This window comes from Protopterus annectens, chromosome 1.part1, assembly GCF_019279795.1.
Source record: "Protopterus annectens isolate FY-2018-M chromosome 1.part1, PAN1.0, whole genome shotgun sequence".
Classification (NCBI taxonomy): Eukaryota; Metazoa; Chordata; order Ceratodontiformes; family Protopteridae; genus Protopterus; species Protopterus annectens.
This window is the reverse complement of record NC_056726.1, coordinates 497,953,192-497,980,862: the sequence shown is the minus strand read 5'-3', so window position 1 is coordinate 497,980,862 and position 27,671 is coordinate 497,953,192. Positions and strand designations below refer to the sequence as shown.

Below are 27,671 nucleotides of genomic sequence, written 5' to 3'. Positions count from 1 at the left end.
CAGGTGTTTAGTGAGGTACATGCCAAATGAGGCATTGTACTCCATGATTGGGCAAATGAGGAAAGAGTAGAGGGAGACAATGACCTCTTTCTTCCTGGATGCAAAACCCTTAGTAATGAGATCTGCCACATAGAAGGACTTTCTGACCATAGTGGCAATGTGGTGGTCAAAAGAGAGGTTGCTGTCAACCTGTGTTCCCAGATCTCTTATAACGCCTTCTGTGTTCAGTGGACTACCATCAGTGTAGTAATTCATGAGAACTGGCTTTTTTCCAAAGAGGATGATGACACATTTTTGGCATAAAGATTAAGGCCATGGTTCTGACACCAGTCTATCTCAGTGAGGCCTTTCTGTAGGATGTCAACATCACTTGGGGAGTTGTTAAAAGCTCCCAACTTGCAATCGTCTGCGAACTGTGTTAGCCAGAGTGCCTTCGTGTTGGCCTGGACTTCAGAGAAGTAGATACCAAACAGGAGTGGACCCAGGACCGAACCCTGTGGGACTCCGTCAGACTGCCGACCAGTCACGAGTGGAGTCAGCTACTGTCACACTTTGAGTTCTACCTGTGAGCCAGTTTGCAACCCACCTAGTGATATTGGGGTTGATGCCTAGCTTAGTGAGTTTTTTCTATGATTCCTGAGTGAGGAATGGTGTCAAAGGCCTTGGCCGGGTGAAGGTAGGCTGTATGAACCACCTTGCCTTTATCCACAACTCTGATGATTGACTCAAAGAAGTTGAACAAGTTGAGCAGGCATGATCTACCCTTCACAAAACCAAACTGTGTGGGATCCAGAGTTTGGAGATTTCCTATATCCTTGTTTATTAGGTCCATGATGATGCATTCCATAGCTTTGCATATCAAACTCATCAGGCTAATGTGGTGATAGTTTCCAGGGTCTGTAATCGCTCCTCCTTTGTGGAGAGGGATAACTGTAGCAGTGCGCCATTCAGAGTAGGGACAAAGCCTGAGGTGAGGCTGTGATTGAACAGGGCACACAGGTGAGGTGCCAGTTCACTCTGTAGTTCATGTAGAACACAGCCAGGGATATTGTCCGGTCCCATAGAAGCTGTATTCTTGGCCTTGGACAGTGCTGTTTTAACCTGTGCAGTAGTAATATTGGGTGCCTGGCAATCTACTGGTATTGTGACTGGTCCCTTGGGGGGGGGGGTGAGAGGGGTAAAGTTGGCACTGAATCTGTCAGCCAGTATATTGGCAATATCTGTTTGCTCGGTATAGGAGGTACCATTGTGCAGTAGCTCAGAGCAAATCTGGGTACTGTTGTGGAGGTTCTTTACATAACTGTAGAAGGCCTTGTGGTTGTCTTGACTGTCTGCTACAATTCTGTTTTCATAGCTAGCTTTGGAGGATTTGATGAGGGATCTCAACTTTCTGTTGAGGCTGATAAGGGAGTTTTTCCAGTCTTGGGACTTCACCTTATTCCGCATCAGTTTCCTCCTTCTGTTGTAGAGTTTGTTTATGGCAGGGGACCACCAGATCGGCTTCCTTTTTTTTGGAGGAGAGTGGCTTGGTTCTATTGGGTATGGTGAGATCTGTGCATTTGTGTACATATTCGTACTATGCATTGGTGTATGATTCGGTGTTCATGCAAATGATCTCCATTTGCATGTGCCGTGAAGTTAGCCACCTCTGATTTCAGGAGCCCAAAGTTAGATTTGGAGAAGTTTTTCATGGTGGTCATCTTTGCAGGGGGGGGATTTCCAAGTTGATTAATTTGTGGTAGGATCTAACCAGGGAGAAGTTGACTATTGGTGTACATGGTCACCCATGTTAGTAATGACCAGGTCAAGGATGTTGCTACCTCTAGTGGGGGTAAGAACGAGCTTGTCCAGGCCATTGGAATTAATAAATGCCAGGAAACATTGGGCAAGTGTATTGGAACATGAGTAGTTTTCCCAGTTAATGGAGGGGTAGTTGAATATGCCCAGTATGAGAGTGGTTAGGGTTGGGCCTTAATGTTCTCCAGGGTGCTTAGGAATGTGGAATGTGAGTCTTGGGACATGGTTGGGGACCTATAGCAGGCTACAACCTGAATCGCTGTCTTACCCAATGTTAGTTGCACCCGAAGTATCTCAGATGCGTTATGATGGGCTACCAGTCTGGAGGTGTGCCCATCCTTTATAAATATAGAAGCAAAACCACCTTTGGAGCTTCGGTTCAAGTTCTGGGGCCGAAAGGTGTGGAATAAGTTATAGCCTGGTAGTGCCAGGGGTGCTTTCTGCTGCCTTGAACCAGGTCTCTGTTACGGCACAGATATCAATGTTCTGCATTTTAAGGAGTACTTCGAGCGAGTGCATTTTGAGATTTAGACTTCTAGGGTTGAGCAGCATGACCCGCAGATTGCATTTGTTTGTAGCTGTTACGGTGGTAATTTGGTCTTTGAAACACTGCCTAAAAAAGGCACTGTAGGAGTGGCAAGAGCCTTGCCCAGTATCTGGAAGCCCAGGGGTGACAGATGCAGGCCATCTCTGGCAAAGCATTGAGGTCTGTCAATCATGTCATCCCAGGCAGACAGATACTGGATCCCCTTAGAATGACACCAGAAACTTACTCAAAACACTTTAAGATACCAGAAACCGCATAAACATAAAAGATGACTGAGTCCCAGGCTGAAAAGAACAAAAAAGTACGCCAGATGTTGAGTAAAATCTTTTTACTAGTGCTTCCCGGTACCTCGGCTCAACAGCCTTTCAAAGGAATGATTTTTACACCAAAAATCCAACAACATTAAATACACATTGATAAGGCTCAATTCAGAAATCATCATTCAATTACAAAAAGTGATAAGCAATGAGCATTGCTCATTAACCCTCTCCCGCCATTCACATACACATTTCAATATATTAAAAGTTACAAAAGCAATTGAATGAATAGATGATAAATGTAAAATATAGAGACACCCAGGATATGTGATGTATAGATGCATACATATGTATATAAGACACCCAACCAGTGCATTAAATAACATATTGTGATTGTTAACTCTAAGATAAAGTACTATAATGAAATGTGATCTTATAACCATGAGTAGTCTCCTTTAAACATGAAAAAGGACATTTATAATGGACATCATCATATGTTGGTAAAGCTAAATAACTGTTCTTAACACAAGCCCTCAGAACTCTTAAAATATCAAAGAAAGTTCACCTAGAAACATTCCCTGGCAAACCGTTATACCTTAAAAAACTATCAAGAATATTTAATATTATATTTTAATGTACAAGATGTAAATAATTAACAAATATTAATATTAAATTCCTGATTTAGACCCCTAGGGAATAGTGTGCCATAGTTAAGAATAAATTTAGTCTCTAACTTCAGTAACTCACTGAGAAAAGCATCACCCTGTTTGTTAGATGGTTTGGCCAGGATGCTAAAGAACAAGCTGCATCAGAACCAGCATGGGCTGCCTGAAAATGATATGCCACAGGATTTTCAACCCTGCCATATTTGATTTCACCCAAATGCTCCATTATGCGATTTTTTAGCATTCTTTTAGTTTGCCCAGTATACCACCTTATAGGATCACATCCACAACCTATGATGTAAACAACCCCACAGGACCGGCAATTAAATAAATCCATAGCCTTAAACTTTTTGCCATTTATAAAAGTTCCATCTAAATTCCGGACTCTCCTGCAAATCTTACATTGTCCACATGAATAACATCCTGTGTATCCCTGATTTCTCTTAGCTTTCTTCATGTTTAACAATTCCTTCAGATTGGAAAATCTACTATAAGAGAACGTTATCTCCTGGGGAATAAGCCCTTCAAGGTGGATTCATTGTCAACCATAGGCCAAAACCTGTCTACAACCATCCCCAGGCTCCTAGAAAAAGGAGAATATTTAGTAACAAAAAATAGTTTTTCCTCTTTTCCTATCTTCATTGGACACGCAACTAAAATTACTAAAATTTACCCTAGAGGCACCTAATGTGTTTTTAAAGGAACTATGTTTCAATGGAAAAGAGTTCCCAAACGCCCTTTCAGCTTTATCAAGAACATGTGAAGTATAACCTCTCTCCAACAATTTTTGTGTAACTTTCAAAAATTCCTCTCTCACGGTATGCTTATCACAAGTATTATTGAAATTTTGGTTGTATTCACCATGGGGTAAAGCAGCCAATAAGTGTGGGGGGGGTGCATACTATCGGCTGATAAAAAATTAACAGCTGTCTCTTTGCTGAAAGGCCTGAAAGAAATTCCTCCATCATCTGTCACAAAAAATTCTCCAACCGAACCCTTTCCCTATCTATTGTATATGTAAATTCCAACCAAAAACTATTATGGTTGAGGTTATCCACAAAGTCTTGAAACTCAAAAGTATTACCCCTACAAATAAAAAATAAAAAAAAAAAAAATCATCTGTATATCTTTTATAGATAATCACATGACGTCTGAAAAATTCAGTACTATAAATAAACAGATTTTCAAAATGATTCATAAAAATGATAGCATAGGAAGAGGCGTATGATGCCCCCATCACAGTGCCCTCTTTTTGTAGAAAATACTGTCTATTAAACCTGAAACAATTATGTGTTAAAGAGAATTCCAATAACTGTAGAATGAAACTTGTGCGTGGACCCTCCCCCATCATCTTACCAACTGCTTCCAAGCCCCAAGCGTTTTTAATGCTCGTATAAAGAGCTTTCACATCCACGGTTGTCCATTAGTATTCAGTATTCCACTTCATACCTCTTATCAAGTCACATAAGTCATTCCCATTTTTAATGTGAGATATAACTCTACTCAAATGATCCAAAAAAGTACCCACATTTTGCAGGAAAGAACCCTTTCCTGATACTATCAGCCTACCTGGTGGATTATGCAAGCATTTATGAATTTTGGGGATAATGAAAAAAAAATGGTTTCTCACAAAAAGTTTCTTGACATCCATAGAGGTAAAAAATCCCAATCTCTCACCCCTTTCCAACAGTTCCAGTAATTCACCATTGAAAATTGAAAACACATCCCACGACACCATAGCATAGACAGATTGGTCCCTCAACAGCTCTTCCGCTATGGCATTATATTTTGCTCTAGGTAAAATTACCCAATTTCCACCCTTGTCAGCCTGAATGTACACATAATTATCATTCATGTCTCTCAAATTATTTAAAGCCAACCACTCATTTTATTCAAATTATATGTCCTATGTCTTTGTGTAAACTTCTTATATTCCAATTCTATCTCTCTATACAGAACGCTTTCAAATTGACGTACCACTGCTGATAACAGGTGGAAAAAAAAAACAGTGAGGGACTTGTGGAACTTTTAACCTACCATATCCTGTACAAAACCCCTCATCATGACTGTCTATAATGGCCTCTGCTTCCCCCTCAGGAGAATCAACCAACAGGTCACAGAATTCATTAGCATATAAAGAAACATTCAAAAGCGAATCATCAGAACAAAAACTTAAATTGTCCACATCATTTTCATTATTAACATCAGCATTGCCATTGACATTAAGCACATGATTTTGAAAAAAACACTTTAAACGCAGTTTTCTACAAAAACGACTTGCTTCCAAAATAACATCAGCTAAAGTTGGAAAAAATGTTAGAACAAATTGTGTCCCCTTCAATAACAATGCTTTAACATCACTACTTACATTTAAGTCAGAAAGGTTGACAATTTTTAAGTCCATTCGATTGCCCTGAATGACATCATCCACCACATACCTAGGTGAAATAAGAGCCTCTGTATTAATGTTGCAAATAAAGTCACCATTAAAGTCAATACAACTGCCATTAGTTCTTCCTTCTTCTGTTGTTACCATCACAGCTGTAGGAATTTGCTCCCTGCCATTTCCGACCCCGAGTTTTGATTTGTTGTGCCGAAGACGATTGTTCTTCTAAAATACCCTCACTTGGGATAACCTCCTCAAACGACATATTCTTTTTACTACTGGATGCCGTCTCAACTGAGGAAGCTGAAGAATCTCGTAACACACGGGACTTACTGCCATTACCAGCACTCCTAGACCTTCTCCTTCTTGTTTTCCGTTGCCATGAGAAGATGGTGCCATTTTTGTAGTCCCTAATGTCACGTTCTAACTTCCCCTTCTTTCATGTAATCACCGCCTCCTCGACCTTACTGACACAGCCCTGGATCTCCTTAATACTGTTGTTAAAAGATGAAACAGGAACAGATTTACTCAAACGATCCTGTAACTGCAAAATCTCCTGCACTTTAGTACGTTGTCTAACATTTCTCTTAATAAGCACTTTCAGCCAGCCCGCAGTACACGCTAGAGCAATTTGCTTCCATTCTTCAAACAAATCAGTCTCTTCATCAGAGAAATCGGAAGAAGCTAACCGGTCTACTCTAAGACCCCTAGGGGTCAAATCCAAGCTTAGATATTTTTCCAATAAACCAGTATCATAAAATAAGGTTACCTCTTTGTTGAGTAGCCGTTCTAATAACAGAAAATCTCTCTAATGTGAATCCGGCTCCCCCAAGGACCAGAGATCATTTGAAGCTGCTCTAGCATCCATTTCCTTCCATATTTCAACCAGCGAAGCGGGACCGGAAATGGAAGAAAAATCAGCCTCTGTTCCAGCCATATCAAGCCGGCTCATGCAGCTCAAGCCTGAATGCCAAAAAATTACTCAAAACACTTTGATACCAAAAACCACATAAACATAAAAGATGACTGAGTCCCAAACTGAAAAGAATGGAAAAGTACACCAGATGTTGAGTAAAATCTTTTTACTAGTGCTTCCCGGTACCTGGCTCAACAGCCTTTCAAAGGAATTATTTTTATACCAAAAATGCAATAACTTTAAATACACATTAATGAGGTTCAATTCAGAAATCATCATTCAATTACAAAAAAGTGTTAAGCAATGAGCATTGCTCATTAACCCTTTCCCACCATTCACATACACATTTCAATATTTTTCAATATATTAAAAGTGAAGTTACAAAAGCAATTGAATGAATAGATCTTTTATGTTTAAATGACACAAGAAACTTAAGCCAATTGTTGAAATCAATCATTTTCTGCTTGTACTGTGGTATCATTCTGGATGATGGTAGGATGCTGCTCAGGGCTAGGGTCATACCTGCCTGGGCTACATAATCCAAGAGCTCCTCCTTATATCTTTTCATGTAGTCCAGGGAGGTACGTCTCGGGTCATTTACACTCACATGTGCAATGACAGAGTCATATTTGTACCTGTTATTGAGGGAGCTGAGTGCGTGCGTTATGTCGCAGATCCTAGCGCCTGATAGGCAGCTGACTGTTACTTTCTCCCTATTCAACCTACTGAGTGGGACATCAGTGTGCCTCACTATCAAGTCACTTATGATTAGTGTGTTGGGCATGCTGTTTTGCTTTACGGTCTTTGGTTGAGTGGCACACTGTTTAGGAGATTTATGTGTCTCGTGATTAGTGTTGTGTTGTGGTGGTCGAGTGCGTTTCTGCCTTGGAGGTCCCTGCTGTTTGGGTATATTTTTTTATTTCCATATGCTGGAAACATTGTATGTCAGGTGTTCTTTAGACGTGTGGCATTTATTTTGGTGCATCTATGGTAGCTTCCGTAATTGTGTCCATCTCTCTCTATGTGAAAAACATAACTGTAGGTCTGTATATGGGAAAAATGCCCTTTTTATATTTCCTCACCACACCTATGTTTACCTTTTCCTAATATACTTGAAAGATCTGCTGCCCCCCATTTTTCATGCACCCAACAAATTCTCCAGTGACTGCGTTAAAAAATCTTCTAGTCTTATATCCATCGCATACTAAGAGGGTATTGTTCCTGTATTTTCAAGTAACCAACAAATTTAAGACAATAGCATGTTACCAGTTCAGTTGAGATTGCATGAGGTAAAAAAGAAAATCTTCTGACATTTCTTCAGTAGGTTTTCTGAAACATAGAGTTGGAATTCTAAGTGCTTTCTGAGCTACAGAGACCACTGGCAAGTTTGTCCACACCTTTAAAGCATTTGGGATGGGGAGATGAATAAAGAATACAGCTTAATATTGTATCACCATAAACAAAATTGCAGTGTAGTATTGTTTGTGGTAAATGAAGCAGTGTTATGTTTAATATGTTGTTTACTGTCTTAATTTAATACTACAAAAGAAGGAATGCACTTGTGAAAGTAGTGAGGTATGAAAGTATGTATTGTCTACCATATCAAGTGTAAATTAATAAAACTATATAAATGCATGATATTTAATTGATGCTTTCTGCAAAAATCTACCTCATAAATGGATTTGTTTTTGTACTTCTAAAAAAGAATGATGGTAACTAATTTTTCCTACGTTTGTGCTCTGAGAACATGAACATGGTGATTGGGTTGCATCTTTGGCCAGTTAGGGTGAATGTGGTAATACACACACAAAAAACGGAAACATATTCATATATACCTAGCAGAATATGGTGGGACAGATGGGAGAGTAGTTATTTAAATGTCCCCTTATTTTGACTTCAGATGCTGCAGTAAGCAAGACACCTTCCCTTTTAGTGACTTGCTTTCCTGTTCTGACATATGCCTTTAGCTGTTTGTTATGAAAAGCTTCTCTCTTCCCCAAATTCTAGCATCAATACAGTCATCAAAAAAGTCTTTAAGTGCCAAGCTGCCAAAGACTGCAGTTTTATTTGTACACCCCCACCCCCAACAGACCCACAGTAGTAATATTAGGCAGACAGTCTGGGACATGGGAATTGTAGCTACACCATCAAAAGGGAGTACTGCTGTAAGAAGTAGGGCAAAAATACTACTTTACAGTGCACTGGAAAAAATCAAAATTACACACTGCGTTCAGGGGCTGGACAAAAGCAGCATCTAGAGAACTTGAAAAACAAGTGACAAACATACCTCTCAATCTGGAAATGTCAAAAATCTGGACAAAGGCCATGAAAAATAGGTACAAGTCTGTACACCTATTATCATAAAATTTGCATACATAATTATATAACCCCATCCACTCCAATGGAATTGTGGGATACCAACTTCCAAAACAAACTGAACAGAACCAAAATATGCTATAAATCAAAACTGAGTTGTCTGTGAAGCTTAGTTTAAGAAGATAACTTTGCAGTTTTATCTTTTAAGGAGTCGTCTCAATTTCAGCTTCTTGAGAAGAAAGAGCAGTTGTGATGAAGGGTCAAAGCTGATGAGTTAAGTGTTTTTACTGGTTTACTATCAAAAGGTCGATTGCCACTCCATCGAACGTCGGATGGTCGACATCGGAAGGTCGGATATATCGAATGTCGAAGTCGAAATATCAATCTAGGAACGGTATTACCATGGGTTGAGGTAGGAGTACGTAGTAGTCATTGCCTGACGTCTCCCTACCTCGACCCATGGTGGAACCCATTTCGAGATTGGTTTCGATAAAATGGTTCGGCCTTCCGGTGTCGACTATCCGACGTTCGATGGAGTGGCAATCGACCATTTGATAGTAAACCGTTTTTACTATATGCCCTTTTCACTTAATGTAATTAAAATTGAAAATTCGAAAATGGTAATGTCTGCCTGCATACAACATTTGCTACTCAAATTATTGGTCTTCATTTAGAGTTTGGCATTGTAACCAAAATATATATAATATCAAACGTTCTCAGTCTTTGTCACAAGGGGTCTCACGCAAACCAAGAAAAAGTTGTTGAGCTTCCCCTGGATATCAGAAAAGTAATTTGGGAAACCCCAGATAAAAAAGCATATGCTATACAGATCAGCAGCAGAAAGCCTCCCAGCTCTCTGTCTTCTCTCTCTCACACACGCACACACACAATGTAAAACGGACCTGCAGACTGCTAAAATGCAAAACGGACCTGCAGCTTAAATGCAAAACGGACCTGCACAGCTTGCTAAAATGCAAAACGGACCTGCACAGCTTGCTAAAATGTAAAACGGACCTGCAATGATTTCTGTAAAATGTAAACGGAGCTGTTACTGCAGAGATTTCTCACACACAGTAAAACGGACCTGCGCTGCTTGCTAAGTGCAAAGATTTCTGTAAAGTGTAAATGGAGCTGCTACAAAGATTTCTAATGTAAACCACACATTAAAATAGAGCTGCTACAAAGATTTATGTAAAACGGACCTGCACTGCAAGGCTGCTACAAAGATAAAATGGACCTGCAGAGATTTCTCTCACACATTTTTGCTTAAGGCTGCAGCCTGTTACAGAGATTTCTCACACACACTTCTGCTTAAGCTGTTACAAAGATAAATGTAAAACAGACCTGCATTTCTCACACATGCATTAAAATGGAGCTGCTACAAAGATTTCTAACATAAACCGGAGATGCTTACACATACATATTTCTGCAAAATGGAACTGCTACAAAGATTTCTAATGTAAACTGGAGCTGCTTACTCATACTTAAAATGGAGCTACCTGCTTGTTTTTACACACATGGACGGAGCTGCTTTAAATAGAGATACTCTGAGTGCATAGAGTGGACACACACCCTAAATCGCTATGCACTGATGAACTACTCTCTGCTGAACTAAAATACACATTTTTCTTACCTGACCTGCAGGCTCAGCATGTAGTTGGCCTCTGTATTGGGCAATTGTCTGCTATATTCCCTTCCCTCCAAAACAATTCAAAATAACAGTCCAACGAAGCTGATGTCATTCACGCACGCCCCAGGTAAGGCTGGTGATGTGTGGTGACATCAGCCATAAATTTAAAGTTGTAGTACAAAAAAATAAGTAAATAAAAAAAAAAAATTGGGAATTAAAAGGGCCACTCGGGAATTCGTGACACCCCATTATTTTGCCCTCAAAACCGGTAAATACCGAGGAATTTGGTATGGTGACAAAGCATGTTATACGATGCAAAACCCTAAACTTGCTAACACATTACTTGTGGAAGATAAGATCTTGCAAAAATTAACAATCTAGAACTGCTAAACCTATTTCTGAAGTTACCTTTTATCAAGAGAACATGCTTGCCTTTATGATGTTATTGTAAAATTCTGATGTATTGATATTTGTTAAGCATAAATATTGCTTAACTAATTAAGTAATAAACTAGCTATAGAGATACATACATTAACTATTTCTCCAGCCTAGAACTAATTTCCACTTTACATTTCTAGTAATGGAGTGTCATGTTTCCCTTGTAAAACACAGCCGAGTTTACTGTTGCAGGTTTTTAGACAGTGAGATGTTTAGTGGATCTAATCTTAAGTATACTGCCTGAAGTAATGGAAATTTTTAAAAGTAATGTACTAGATTCTTTTGTATCTGTCAAGACATTTACTAACATTGCTAGTTTGGAAGTCTGACATTCAAAGGACTTCCAGTACTCTTTTGACTCACATCCTGGAGTAGGATTTTAATAACAAGTACACATCTGACTTGAGAAGTCTTGTCAGGCATAAGCAACCGTGCACATTTGCAGCTTAGAGGGCACTAGTGCATGTAATTTCAGGGTGTCTCTTTAGGAACTTTTAGAACTGTTCAGATTACCAATATGTTAATTATCTAGTCTGTTCTTATTTTTATTTATTTTTTAATACTATTGCACAATCTGAAAGTAAACTTGGAAGACTTGGTGGCACATCACCTCCTATTTTATTTCATGTCTCTCAAATAGAAATGTTACAATTCAGGTTCCCTTACATTCAAGTGAATGGTCACTGACATCTTTCCTGTCATTTGCAGCCAAGACCTGCTACATGCCTTCTCTGCAGTTGCTATAATTTGAAGACTTTTATTAAAAAGAAAAAGGACATATCTAATACCGTTAGCTCCATACTGGCCTGGACAATCATGCTTCACCTGTCAAAATCAGATGCTGATGGTGCCACAGCTTCACTGAAATATGGTTAGCTTAGCAGGAAGGCAGTGTTCCTCCAGATCTCAAGCCTATCATCATAAGAGGTTGGAGGGTGTCAAACTGATTCCCAACAGTGATCTCTTTCTGCAGAGGGGTTATGTATTCTCACAGGAGACAGAAAATCACACCTTTCTAAATGGATTAGATTTTATCTTTGGTGTGAAAAGAAAGGGAATATACACAGTTTTGGATTATGTGAAACTTTTATGTAATGTTGTGTTCTTCTGTTTAAGTATGATTGTTTATTTACGTATTCTTGTTTCTGCAGCTGGAGCTTCTAACCTTGTTGTATGATAGTATTTGAAGGTGATACTTCACCTCAGGCCTCCAATCCAGTATCTCCTGCTATGGAACTTGATTTTTGCTACTGTAAAGCTAATTATGCCTCCCTTTGAACTCATTAAATCAAAAGACTTAGACTTCCAAGATGGCTGCGCATTAAGTAACATCTTAATTCTAGCTGTCCCAGTGTGAAAATAGAAACTTAGCAGAGAAAGTCAGTGGACCTAGATTTCTGTGTAAATTTCAGTAACTGGTTGGTAAGTGCACTGCCTAGATGTCAGGAAAAAAAAGAAATACAGAGGACCTGAAGGGAAATCAGCTATAAAAGGTGACAAAAAACATTGACTGGGAAAAGTACTGTAGTTGTTCAGCAAGAAGCAGTGTAAGCTCCAGACACGACTTCCAGTAATCTAGAGGAAAGTCTAAGGCAACTGCACACAGACCTGGATAAAATACTTATGGAGTATAACAACTCAAACAATAAAAGGTTGGAAAAAGCTTTAAACAGATATTCAGATAAGGTGATACAACTGCAAAACTGAGAGGTTGAAATGAAGAAAAGGCTGGCTGAATATTGGACTGCACAAAAAAGATGCTTCAAAAAATAATAGAATTAGAGGATAGAGTGCATAGGAAAGGCCTGAAAGTTTCTGTTGTACCTGGGAAGATTGGAGTGTATTAATTTTATGAAAGCACAAATAAGCAACTGGACTGGTGTTCCACTGTAGAAATTGTTAATTAAAAGGGCACATCATGTGTATGCTCCAAACCTGGCCATGAGAAAACAACCTAGACCTTTAATAGTAAAGATATAATCTTACCAGCAGACGGAGTTGACTCTGACAAAACTGTGGTAGAAGGACAAAATAATAAGACAGCAGGGCATTTGTAGAGAATGACTACTCAGTGTACACCACACAGAAGAGTAAATGAATCCATTATTCAGGGAATGTCAGGAAGCAGGTTTGAGATTCAAACTGCTGTACCCAGCCATCTTCAAAATATTTTTTCCCGGAGAAACAAAATAATTTTTTGTTCAATTACATGCTAAGGAAGAAATACAGAAGTTTGTCCAGCAAAAAGTGAGCTGCGAAACAAGAGGAGATTCAGCGTCTTCTTCTGGTAGTAAAGACCACAAAGACTGTACTAGTGAATCTTTTTCCAGTGTTTCTTTGGAAAATACTTGAGTAAAGGAAAAAAAGCACAAGAGTTGATTAGAAGACTCGAGAGTACTGTAGAAATTAAGCAGAGACGGGGTTTGGGAGAAGGAGAGGAACTGGAATAGAACAAGAAAATCTGGAAATGTTGGGTTTTCTTGGACTTTGTTAAACTTGTAGGGGACTCTAAAGCATATGCCCTACTTTATGCCATTATCCTTTGGAGAATAAAATCTGTAACTTAGAAATTGACAAATATGAAATCACAAAGCAATTATTACATTTGTGAAACATGACAGAACAAGAAAATCTGGAAATATTCAACTTTCTTGGACTTGTTAAGCTTGTAGGGGACTCTAAAGCATATGCCCTACTTTATCTCATTGATGTTTGGAGAGTGAAATCTGTATCTTGGAAATTGACATCTATGGGGTTCCAAAGCAATTATTACGTTTGTGAAACATGACAGAACAAGAAAATCTGGAAATATTGGACTTTTTGGTCTTTGTTAAACTTGTAGGGGACTCTAAAGCATATGCCATACTTCATGTCATTAATATTTAGAAAATATTTGGGGCGGGGGGTTAACTGTAAGTAAAATCATTTTTTTTTTCTTAATAGTACTATTTAAATGGTACATGATTTTCTTTGCATGTTATAAAGTTCTTTTAGTTAGTTTTAAGTGTAATGGGAATACTATTGTAAATAGGTGCTCCTTTTATTTCTTTTTGTTTCTTTCTCCCATCTGTCTTTCTCTTAGAAATGTAGGTACTGCAATGTGTAAAAAAAGATCTGGTTAAAAGAGCATGACAAAATAAAAATTAATGTACTTTTTCTCATTCTTGCATAGGGAAATGACTGGGTTAAGGCAATTAGCTTAATCTAGTAACAAGGTATAAGAGAAAACAAGTAAATGAAAAAGAATAATGAATATTATAAGTTTTTTTTTCTAGTAAACAGTTTAGTGTTTGGTTTTCATGTCTCTAGCAGACAATCTGATAAAGAGAAATAGCCTGGAGGTAATGTTTTCTGAAGGCATTCAAGTATTTCCCCAGCTGAGAGAGATATAAAGGTAAGATATAACCAGACAGTTCTTAATAGAACCACAGGCTATACCATGCATCTTAGCATGGATAACCTTTCTTTTAGGTTAGCTCGAGTCTGTGTGTGGCTGTCAGTTTGGAATATTTGTTCCTATTAGGAGGGTAAAATGTCAGCATTTGAAGATGTACATAGTTTTGGGTGTTATTAAGTTAATAGGTTTTAGGGGGATATTGGGTATATGTATTTTTGAGGGTTTTCAATAAAACTAAAAGTTCTGTAAGATGTGACATAGGCTCAAATGGAGATAACAAGAAATAACTACAAAAGATTAACCTGCCAAACAGTACATACATGTAACATAAATGCTGAAACAAGACATTTAACAAAAATGTTGTTATACATAAAAGGTGGAATAATAATCCCTAAAGAATATGATGATTTCTGAAATGTCTTTAAATGTTAATGGTCTCAAAGATAAATACAAAAAAGAACAAAAAAAAGAAAGAGTACTGAACTATATTAAAATGTAGAGTGCAAATAGCTATAATGCAGGAGACTTATTTGGAAAGAACTCAACATGTAAATTTGATAAAAGTTTTTTTAGGATGGGTATTCAGCAGAATACCTGGGCAAAGGAAGAGAGGAATACTTATATTAATTACAAAAGGAGATCCAATAGTAATAGAAGAGAATAAAAAAGACAGTAATGTTTTTTTTATACTAAGGAGCTGCTGGCAAGAGAGGAGAATTGCAGTGACATGGATTTATATTCCACAGAAAACTGCTTTAACAGAACTTAAGAAAATGCTGGGAGAAATAACCAGCTTTCAGCAAGGAATATTACTTAAAGGTGGGGACTGGAATTTGATTTTCAATAGTGAAGATGCGTCTCGGGGCCCAGAATGAAAATTGTAACAAAGGACGGTAAAATTTTAAAGAAATTTATGAAAATGGTTGTCCTTGAAGATGTGCGTTCATTACTAGGATTTCAAAGTTAATTTACATATTATTCTCTAAGATACAAAAACTGGGCTAGGCTAGACAGGAATTAAATTTCACAAGAACATGTGCATTTAATTGAAGGTCTTGGTATGTACCCAATAACTGTTTCAGATCATGCACCAATAATAACTAAAAGAAAAATGCAAAGTAATGAAATAAAAATGAGACACTTGCAGTTTTCCATCTATCTGTTTTTAAAGAGAGGAATTTAAGGAATGAGTAGTGGAAATTATTCAGGGGCTATTAGATAATATAGAAATTTCTTATGAAAATATAGCTAGGGAGTGGGATAAAATTGAAGTGGAGCTTAAAATAGGGTGGAAATAAAAGAGAGAGAGATATGGTTAAGAAGTAACAAGAATTATGTAGAGAGACTAACAAATGTTAAAGTATTGCAAACACACAGAATCTTACAGAACAGAGCAACTGCAGAATGCTAAACAGAAAATAAGGGATTACCTCAATTATATGCATTAGTTTAGCAATATTGCTATTAAGAAACTCTTTTGATAATAATTCTAAAGCACAAACACTTATAGTACAATGACTCGAGCAACAGAAAGTAGAAAGAGTTGTCACCAAGCCTAAGGAGTCGATAACAAGGGATCCTGTAGAAGTATTAGAAATATTTTGTAAATTCTATGAAAGTCAGTAAAGCAGAGAAATGTGGAAATCAAGAAAAGGTACAAATGGAAATGCTATGGAAGAATTAAATATGCCAAGGTTAAAGATTGGGGAGACTCATTTACTAACAGGATAGGAGGAGATGAGATAAAAATGGTGATATATAACCAATCTACAGGAAAGTCCCCAGGAATAGGTGGTATTCCTGTGGAAGTTTGGAAGCTAAGAGGGTAAAAACTGATAAAAGATCTGGAAGGTTTTGTTTAACAGTATTTTAAAAGGAAGAGAAGTACCAACATCCTGGAAGAAAGCAGTGGCAGTTGTAATACCTAAAGAGGGTAAAGAATCATCAGATACAGCTTCTTACAGGCCTTTTTCGATACTAAACTATAATTATAAAGAGCCATATGATATAACTTCATACAGGCCCAAAGTATTTGTCTATAATGGCTAAAAGAATGGTAAAAATGATGCCAAAATTGATAGATATGGATCAGTGTGGTTTTGAGGAGGGGAGCAAACATTTGACAACATTAACAGAACACTGATGATCCAGAGGGAAGCAGAATGTAAGAAAATGCCACTGTTGTTGTTGGGTCTGGATGCAGTGAAAACATTCGACAGATTAAGCTGGCACTTTATGAGCAGGGCAGTGGAAGCTTTTGCATTCCCTGATAAAAATTATAAGGTTGTTTAAGAGGATATATGAGGAATTGGAGGTGAAAATTAAAGTGGGGTGGGGTCCCTTTTGATAATCCCTGCTTGAGTAGAGAAACCAAGCAGGGTTGTCCTCTCTCCTCTTTGTTATTTGCATTATATTTAGAACTATTGGCAAAGAAAATAAGGAACTCAGAAATTCAAGGATAGAATTGGTATGGTAGTCAAGAAAAGCTGGCTCTTTTTGCAGATGACATTATTTTATATCTGATAAAACCAGAAAGTGTCATTAGTGCTGTGGAACATATTGAAACAGTCTCAGATCTTTTCATGATACAAAATTAATGAAGATAAAAACAAAGGCAACAGCGGTAAATTATCTACCTACATACAAATTGGTTCAGCATTTAGGAGTATAGATTAAAAATGATTCCAGTGTGGCAACTAAGGATATGTGAGAAGAGACTAAACAAAGTCAATACAATAACTGAGAAAATGGAAGCTGTGTTATGTGGATATCAATAGTAAGATACAAGAAGTTAAATTTTTAGTCCCTTTTAGTCTTATACACAGGTTAGGCATAATTGTACAACCAGAGGAATAGTTATAGATAGTAATTAATAAAGAGCTGAAGGATTTTTATCTTGTAGCAGAAGACTAGAGTCAAGTGGGATACGCTTGTTCTCCCAGTAGAACAGTGCAGATTGAGATTACCTGATTTTAAGGGGTATTTCAGAGGAACACAGTTAGGGCTCCTATACATACCACAAGCAGAAAACTGTAATTCTAAGTGGAAAGAGATGATGCAATGGGGGAAGCTCAAGAAACATAGAGAGATTGGGATTTTAGATGCAGACCTTTAAGGAGTGTAACAATAATCGTACAGAATGTTATATTGATAAAGTAGCAGAACGCATTCTAAGAACCAAGCCAAAATGGGAATAGAAAAAAGAGATTCTGCTGATGGGGATGACTGCATTTAGGGATACAGACAATAGTCAAGAGTGGCCTGGAATTTATTGGAGAAAACTGGCAAAGGAACCAAGGTATTGGGAACAAATAACGAGAGAGAGAAAGGTAATAGAATGGAAAGATGCCAGGAACTTATTTGGACTGCAGGTTAGAGATTGCCTTCCCTATCAAGGACTGATATCAGAGTATAGGCAAAGAGAAAGAAGTACATGGGTCTTAAACGAAAGACCAGCACTGGTAAGAGTTTTTAGTAGAATCTAGAACAGCAGTTGCTGTTAAGAAAGGAATAATTAGTAGAACATAAGAAATATTGCATGATAGCTATAATAATCAATCAGAGGAGGTTAGAAAGGATTGGGAAGGGAGATTGGATATGCAATTCACAAAGAAACATTGGGGGATGTCTGTATGTCTCCCAAATGTGCAAGAAAGTCTAGAATATTTATGATCTTTCCTTGGAAGTGTTCACATAGGCATTTTTATACCCCAAGTAGACTCCAAATAATTTTTCCTTAGGTAGACAGCAAACGTTGGAGGTGTGATGGGGAAGAAAGAAGCAATTGAGAACACATTTTCTGGGAGTCTAATGAGTTGATAGACTTTAAAGATTCCTTACAGACTGCTCTGTCGGAGATGCTGGGTGAGCATATTGGTATAACTACTGAAATTATTTTTTGAGCTGTGATACAGAATCAAATTTACTTAGACATAGTAGACCTTGCTGAGTCTAATTATGATAACTGCCAAAAAAGCAAGTACTAGAAGATGGAAATCAAAGTCTAAACCAACTTTACTAGAAGTAGCAAAGACAGTAACAGGCAAAACAACTGGAATTGGGGTCTTTAGAAAAGGGAAGGAGCAAATTACATAGGGAAAAAAATGGGAAGTGTAAGCTCAATTCATGCAGAGAAAGAACAAGGTTTAAAAGAAGGCAGGACTTGAATGAGCTATGTAATGGTTTACTGACAATGACTTGCTATAAGTGATGTATAATGATTTTAGCTACAGTTGTCAGCATGGTTTGTAATGTATAATGTTTGCAACTGAAATTGTGTCAGTATGGTTTATTTTCATTTATATTAGTGTAAGATTGCCAGTGTCATACATGATTTAATAAAGATATTTCTTGTTTAATAAAGATATTTCTTGTTTAAAAAAATTCAAATACAACAGTAACATGAAAGAACGTTAATACAGAAGACTTGAAACACATTTCATAGAAAACCTTGCTCTTAGTTGCAGTCTCTTCAGATAACAGAATTTTAAAACGTCAAGCTTTCATATTTAAGAAGCAATTTGATATTATCCACAGGGAGGTGTTCTCAATTCTTTATGCTTAATAGATAGATAGATAGACTAGTACTAAGCTAACTGCCCTTGCGAGTCATTTTAAGCCTAGCCAATTATCTCTTGTGAGACTCAAACCCTGCACCTTGTGCTTGCAAGGCAAACACCTTAACCATTAGGCCACCCTCCCATGTGATTTTTTTAATCCCGTCTGTATATGTTTGTTTTTTCCTTTCCTTAACAAGCAAGTAAGGGTGAAAGAATTTTTCACAGAATGGATGTTTATAAACAACTTGGGTAACTAAACCACTGATTTACTCTTATTAGCTGTTTGTGTCCTTTGCAAAAGGAGAAACATGGCTGCCCATTTATTAAAAGAGATCCCTTGTTAAATGTTTGATTAATTTGCCTTAGTTTGTGTTATTGACTAGAGCGGCAGTAATTTACTCCATCAGGTGAGCAGCTATGACTGTGGCCTTTTTCAAAAATGTATCTGCCCAAAGTGTTTTGTGAAGCTGCTAACTGGATAGTCTTCCACATATTCCCTAAGCATTGCCTGTTAGCAGTCAGGACAAGAGGTGAAGCCAGATTCAATTTGTTGTCCTGCAAGGCATGTTAAAGACATGTATAGCTCAACTCAGGAGGCACAGATCTTTTAGTGGAGGACCAGTAAAGCTTGAAATGTTGAGTACTTTGTAGTTTTTGTGCATGCTTGTTTAAGTGGCTCAACAGGTGGCGCAGTCACATTTGGTGCCAGAAGATCAGAAGGCTGTGGGTTCTATTTCCACACCAGGTATTTGGATTTATTTCCCTATATGAACACTGCAGTGCAGAGCAGAGGGGGCTGCTGCACTCCTTAGTGTGCCATCCTTTGAATGAGTCATTAAACTAAGGTCCTATCTGCTTGAGTTGGGGGTAGCTAAGGTGAATATAAAAGATCTCATAGCACTTATGAAAAAGAGTAGGGTGAATTTTCCTAATGCCCTGACCATATTTCTCCTAGTCAGTATGTACCACTCAGGTTTCCCCTGAAAAGGACAGTGCCTAGTGGGACTAACCCAGTGCATTATGAAGTTGAAGGAAAAAGACTAAATAAATACACTGATTTGAAATTCAGTTTTAAAATAATGTAATAGGATAATTTTTGGCCATTTCAGGTATGCATATATGTACACACGTGAGTAATTCTTTTTTGAAATGCAGTATTTTATATGGAGTCAGAAAGAACTTTTTTGACAGTTTCAGGAAATATATAGATATTATTATTGATGTCATAATTAATACTCCTCAATGTATAGTTTCTTGGTAAACATTGTTATACTAGCAACTATCATTACAGTGCTTATAGTGTTGTTCTACCGTGTTAAGGTATTTTAAGCTACATCTGATAGTTTTTTTTCTCTTGGATGGTTGCACAGGAAAATACAGACTATTGAACAGTGTATTTATTATTCCAAACATGCCACTAAAGGTAGAAGTATTCTATTGTACTGTAAACACTGTATCACTTCAGACTGTAGAATGCTCCTGTTTGATTTTACTTTTTATTCCTCAGTAATAAAAAGCTTCAATTTGTTGTCAGTACTTATGCAAATGTCAAGCATTTTGTTGTGCTTTTGTGCAATATCTGCAGGAAATGAGTTTAATGATTTTGTATGATCTAGTTTTTTGATATACACAACTGCTTTTTATTCAAAATGTTTACTTTTATTATAGACGTGCCTGAGTTTGCCTTATGAGCCGCATGTTGCTTGACTGCTACAAAGACCCTGGCCACAAGTATTGCAGTCTGTGTGCATTTAGAATTTCTGTTATATAATGGAATATACTAACCAACAATTCCCTTCCTTTGTTTTTCTGATGGGTGGCTTCATTCTTTCCTGCCATCCAATGAAGACAGTTATTCAGAACTTCCTCACCCCATGTATAGTTGTTGCACTTGTTCACATCCTGCTTTGAAAATTTCATGACTTAGATAATCTAATGCATGGGATACCTCTTGGCTCTTTCTTGCTGTCCTTTTGCCTGTGTAGGAGGGCTCTTCATCTTGCATCTAGAACGATGAGGCCTGGAAGACAGGCGTAGACGCATAGCTATTTTAATTATTTATCCAATAATTATCTGTCCTGGAAAAGTGTATCAGAAAAATTTTCAAGGTCAAACAGCTTTTATTTCTTTGAGTACAGTACTGTTTTCAGTGTGAGAAAGCCAAGTTGTTTTGTACAGATTTACCAGGCAGCACATGGTTGTTCTAATGCGTTTCCACTAATTCAGTTAGTTAATGGAGAGTAGTTTGTACCACTGTTCTGACTGCATTCCATTTTATTTATTACCACTTTGGTGCATCATGTATTGGGTAAAGTATATTGTGCTAACAACGGACTTTATGTTGTAGGAATCTGATGTAGGTTACATTCCTACAAGTGGTTTGGCTGGGGAGAATCTGATCAACAGAAGTACACTGCCAGAACTCATATCATGGTACAAAGGACCAAGCTTGCTGGAACACATTGGTAAGAGTATTTTCTTGAGTTTTGTGTGTGTTTTTAGTTCTACTTAATACTCATTTGTTTTAATATGTGTAGTATGCCGCTATCATTTTAGAGGCACAGTTAGAACAGTTACCCCTCTCTTCAGCTTCTGGTCAAGTAACTATGTCTCCTTATCACTCAAAGAAGTCCACTGACAGGAAAAGAGAGAGAGAGAGAGAGAGAGGGAGAGAAAGAGCACAAAGAGAAAGAGAAACAAACAAACAAAAAAGACCAAAGAAAAAGCTAAACTGAAAGAGAGAGAAGTCTGGAAATGTTCCCCCTCTCTTGAAGGTCAGCCATATCTGAAGGTCCCAAGGACATCAGCTCTTCCAGCTGTCGGTTGGGATTCTGCATCTGTGACCTCTCTGTTCCGATCTCCTTATTTGTTGACTCCACCATCAGAGGTGTCTGATTTGGCAACTCTGAGTATCCTGAGCCCTTTCTTAGTTGCAGATTCAACTACTGATTGGCTCTATTCCCTGTTCATTCATATCACTCTGGGACCTGAGTTTTCCCTGGAGCAGTCACCTGTTTGTGTCCAGGCTTTTCCTTTTCAGGTCCAGGAAATGTTTCAGTCATTACCTTGACCCGCCAAGCCATCATCTGTGCATTCATTTAGCTCTGCTACATCCTACAGGAACATTAAAGAATAAGACTTGGAGCAAGTCCTCCCACTCCTGCTCCAGAAAGACTGTTGGTTGAATAGAAAAATAAAAAACTGGAATGTGATATAACTGCGTATAATATGGGCAGTGCATACTCCACTTTTTTCAAACAGGAAAAAGGGTATTACGATGGGGCGTCCAACAAGAAAACCATGTTTCAACCAGTCCACCTTAAACAAAATCAATGGAGACCTTCCTTTAATTCGGCGGAAGGTGTGCCCTGAATAACGAAAGGTTTGGCAACGATGAATGACTGCGAAATCAGTAGTGTTTCTGAGTGTGAGGAAATTACTGGTGATGGCAACAATTCCCAAGGAACAACATCTAATTCATCCACTAACAAAGGTGACATTCAAACTGGTGCAAGACAGAAAGCTTTTTTAGGCTCCGAGAAGGAACAGAGAGCCCTCAAACAACAAAAGATGAAGAGAAAGAAAGCCAGACTGATGTCAGAATCATCTACCGACGATTAAGCAACAGTAGGTTGAATGATAACATTTTAAACTTGTCTAACTTCGAATTACATGTTATGCATATTAAAGTATTGAAGTTGGGACTATTTTTTATTCCCAGCAAATGTCATTGACACCATTTTGGATTTGAAAAAAATTACCAGAAAGCTAAATCTGAAGTACATTTTAAAAGATGTCAAAGAAAGTAATTGTATGTTTTTCAAACCTTCTTGCTATAACCCTACATTGATACATACTATCCAAGTATTTGAAACTATTTGTGAAAAGGAATTGAGGGAGATGGCAAGCAGCAACGAGTATTATTACAATAATCTAGATTTAGATATGAGAGTGGCTATGAAAGAATTGGTAGATAATAATGACATTAGAATAAAGAAAAGTGACAAAGGGGGAATGTTAGTACTAATGAATCAAAGTGATTACATTAACAAAATGGAAGCCATGCTTAACAATGAATGTGAATATAGAAAAGTTTGTTTTAGTGATATAAGCAAAAGTTTCAAATATGTTTCTAACTTTCTTTATGACAATTTGATGTGTGGTAAGTTAGATTCAGCTATGTATAATTTTTGCGGTGTGGAATATCCAAAGGTGGGGGTGATGTTTGGTATTCCCAAGACTCATAAAAGCCTAATTAACCCCCCGTTCAGGCCTATCATTTCTGCTCCTAATTATGCCACTAACGGTATTTCCATGATGGTTGATGCAGTGTTAAATCCACTTGTTGTTAACATGAATTATTTTTTGAAAGATTCTTGGGAATTCTTGAACAGTATTAGAGAGGTCAATGAAGCACAGTTGTTTGACCCAAATCAGCATATTATTTTTACCATCGATGTTGTTTCTTTGTATACATCTATACCCCATGATAAGGGAATTGATTTTGTCAGGGCATATTTACATCAGTACAGTGATATGCACAATACAGCAGTTAATTTTTATTGTGATGCCCTAGAAGTGCTACTTGAAAACAATTTTTTTGATGTTCTTCGTGTTTCACTGTTGCAGTCATTACATTTGGGTTATCTGCCTGCAGGTAGCCCTCAGCCGGCCTGAATATCAAAGTCTTGGATTCCTGCGTCGGATGCTCTCTCTTCTTCCATGACGTCAGGTCGTAAGGCGTATAAAACATTCAGCCGACGCCCTTACATCAGTCTTTCTTGCCGCGCAGTGCCCGAAGCAGAAGCAGTTCACAAGTGCCGGTCGGCCGATTCCTGAAATTTTCATTTTCGAGTTTCAGAACCGAAGTCTTCAAAAAAGCTAAATACCCCATTGGGAATCCTTTTTCTTGCTCTTAACCGATGTCAGTAAAAGTTAACAATTGTATTACCTGTGGAAAGCAAATACCTCATAAAGATTTTCATTCATACTGCATTCCTTGCTTAGGCCCAGACCATGACATCCCTCGCTGTCGGTTTTGTGCCTTATTCAACCCCAAACTATTAGTTGTCAGTTTATTTTTGCAGCAAATAATTTTGGTACTCGGTTTAACTATCCAGAAATGGCTTCAGAAAGCCATCCGACTACTGACATTCCAAAAAAACATAAAGATGAAGACAGAGACAGACCGCATAGGTCCAAAAAAGTAGACGACGCTTCCATTAAGCTAGTCGCCAGTTCGCCGGTACTCAGTGAGGTGCTTTCGCAGCCCCTGATACCTGCTACTTCAGATTCGCAGGCTTGTACTGAGACCCATTCGGAGTCCATTATGCTGCAAGATGCTTCTTCGACTGTGGAACCTGTGGATATCTCTACCTTGGATGGGTCTGGAGCCACTGTGCAGGCACCAGCTTCTAAAGGTGTATTCAGGCCTACAGACTTGCATTTCAATCCAATGCCATCTTCTTCTTCAAGGCCTAAAACTCGACCCATGACTAGAAAACCAAAGTCCAAACCACATGGTCAGGCCCATATGCCAAAAAAACAAATGATAAGAATGGCTGCGACCTTATTACTTTAATTAGGGGAATCCAGCCTTCTCCATCTAAGAGACCAAGAAATGATTTTCCTTCTGCTTCTTCTGATCAGGATTCTGAAATTTCTGTTTCTTCTGATTATCAAAATTTACCCTTATCTACCTATGAGGATTCTGATGCAGAGGATTCCATTCCCTCTGCTTTCCCTCCAGAAGAGTTTTCTTGTGGTGAAACCTTGCACACTCTTAGGGAGCATTTCCGCTGGGAAAGCCAGGATTACTCCGACTCCAAAAAGAGACTTAGGGAATTCTTACTCCTCCCTCAACACAGGCCTTTAACTATCCCTCCTGTCCTGGACATTGTAGATGATGTCTTCTTGGAATGTGGCCTGGCCACAGACACTTCCAGCTCCCAGGAAACCTGACCGGTATTACAGAGTACCTGACTCTCACAAGTTCCTCTTCAAGAATCCTACTGCGGACCCAGAGACAATTTCCCAAGGGCCTAAAGGCATTAAGGCTACTTCTGCCAAAAACCCTACCCCCTCTGATAGAGATTCCAGGGCCTTGGACAGAAGGTATACACTTCTACTACTTTGGCCATTAGGGCCTTAAACTGCCAGTTTCTTATGTTAAAGTGTCAGCAACATATTATGGGACTACTTAAACAGAAAATGATGTTGATTCCTGACTGTGCTGAAAGTAAAGAGTTACAGGATTTAATGTATTCTGCTGAACAAGTTGGTAATCATACTTTGCAATGTGGTTTTGACTCTCTAGAAGCATCTTGCAGGGCTGCTGTCACTGGGTCTGTACTTAGAAAGCATGTTTGGCTTAAGGAGTAAAATTTGCCAGATCATGTTAAAGCTAAATTACTGGATGCTTCCTTAAAGCAAGACCACCTGTTTGGCAACAAAGCAGAAGTTGTCCGTAAAAAGATGGAGGAAAAAGCTAAATCGATGCAAACTGTTAACGATTTCCTGGAAGTACAGCCTCCCATATTTAGTAGGCATTGGCCTTCTAAGAATTGGTCCTTTCCTGTCTCTTCCAGGCCTTCTCAGTCCAAACCCAGGAACAGCAGACCACCTAGGCTACAGTCTCAAGGTACTCACAGGCCTAAGCAGTGGGGGGCTCCCACTTCCAAAGCTGGAAGTAGTAAGACACCCCCCTATGGAAAAATGTCACAATGACTTAATGTTAAACCTTCCAAGCCCTGCTCAACTGCCTGCTCCCTTAGGGGGAAAGATCGTCCTGCATGCAAAAAACTGGAAACTCATTACCCAGGACAAATGGGTTTTAAATAGTTTTCCAAGGATACAGGTTCCACTTCCACACCTTACCAACTTCAAATGGTTGGCCAGACCTACCCCCAAATCAGTGGGCAGAGGCTCAACAGCAGGTTCTCTATCTTCTAAGTATCAGGGCTATTCATCCTGTCCCAGCAGAAGAAAGGGGACAAGGTTTTTACTCAAGACTTTTCCTGGTACACAAAAAAGACAGCTCCTGGTGTCCTATCCTGGACCTCTCTATTCTAAAGACCTTTTTGGTAATCCCAAAATTCAAAATGCTAACACTTCAACAGCTGCTTCCTGTGCTAGGCAAAGATGCCTGTTTGGCAACCTTAGACTTAAAGGAAGCTTACCTGCACATTCCAGTTAGGGAATCTTGCAGGAAATACCTACACTTCAGAGCAGGCTCCATGCATTATCAGTTCTCTGCACTTCCCTTTGGCTTATCTACTGCGCCCAGGGTATTGACAACGTGTCTAGCTCCAGCCATTGCATTTTGCAGGCAAAGAAATATTCAAATATACCCATACTGGGACGATTGTCTAATTCAGGCAGAAAACCAGGACATGCTACTAAAACATCTGGAATTTGTAAAGAAACTTCTAACCTTGCTGGGGTACACCGAAAAAGAAATCTCATCTAGTACCCTGCCAACAAATTGTATTCCTGGGAGCAAGCTTGAAAACAACTTCCCATATGGCTTACCTCATGCCAGAGAAACAAGTTTATTTGACAGCCTACTTCAAACTACTGGCCACAAAGACCCAGCTGTCTGCAAGGAAAATCCTGCAAGCCCTGGAGTTAATGGCCTCTTGCATTCTACTAATTCCATATGTAAGACTGCATATGAGGAAACTACAATGGTATCTAAAAAGCCTATGGTGTCAGCATTCTCAGGACCGGGAATCAATGATTCCTATCATTCCTTGTATAAAGACAGAGTTACTTTGGTGGGCGGTGGCCTCCTACCACAACAAGGGGCTCCCATTCACTCTACCCCCTGCCGCCCAAACCCTAACAACAGACAAATCAGACTATGCATGGGGGGCTCACTTGGCAGGGCAGTGCATGCAGGGCAAATGGAACCCGAGACAGATGCACCTGCATATCAACCAAAAAGAAATGTTAGCTGTACAGAATTCCCTGACAGCCTTCAAGGACCACATTCTTCCAGGACAATTATTGGCAAAGACAGACAACACCACAGTTATGTGGTACATAAGCAGGGGGGAACCCACTCGTACCCTCTCTGCAGACTAGCCATGGCTCTGTGGAACACAGTCTTGAGCTACCAAGTGCACCTACAAGCTCAATTCTTGCCAGGCAATCTAAATTCACTGGCAGATGACCTAAGGAGAAATCTCATGGACCCACATGAGTGGAAACTGGAACCAAAGATATTCAACCTCTTGAGAAACAAGTGGGGGAATTCAGAGATAGACCTGTTTGACTCCCCTCAGAACTACCAATTGGACAAATTCTGCACAAGGACTTCCCAGAGTCAAGCTTGGAAAGAGATGCCCTGTCCTTTACCTGGGAAAGCCTATCAGTTTATGCCTTTCCCCCTCTGCCTCTCCTCTCGAAGGTTCTGCTAACGATCAAACAGGACAAACCAAGGACAATATTGATTGCACGAGACTGGCCACGCCAGCACTGGTACACCCTCTTGCGCAGTATGTCACTGCTGGAACCATGGCACCTGCCTCAGACCCCTTCCCTGCTGTCCCAGCAGGAGGGCCAGATACTGCACCCTTAGCTTCAAACCCTGAACCTTGCAGCCTGGCTAATTCCTTGAGTTCTCCAATAGCATCCCTCAGTAAGCAAGTGCTAGATGTCATTCTGGAGGCAAGGAGGCCTAGTACTAGAAAATCCTATGCCGAAAAGTGGAAAAGATACTGTTCCTGGTGCCAGACTCAGGGGATGGGCACAACGGTGCCC

The 27,671-nt window shown here is 38.9% G+C and overlaps 1 protein-coding gene across 2 annotated transcripts in view; it reads left to right on the top strand.

Moving 5' to 3' along the window:
• The window catches only part of HBS1L (HBS1 like translational GTPase), a 2,781,383-nt gene that overhangs the window by 1,969,216 nt on the left and 784,496 nt on the right, over nucleotides 1-27,671 (top strand). For both annotated transcript variants that reach the window (XM_044076292.1, XM_044076279.1), the window contains one exon: nucleotides 21,256-21,373. In XM_044076292.1, coding sequence (XP_043932227.1) covers nucleotides 21,256-21,373 — 118 coding nt within the window. The remainder of the gene's footprint in view (nucleotides 1-21,255; nucleotides 21,374-27,671) is intronic.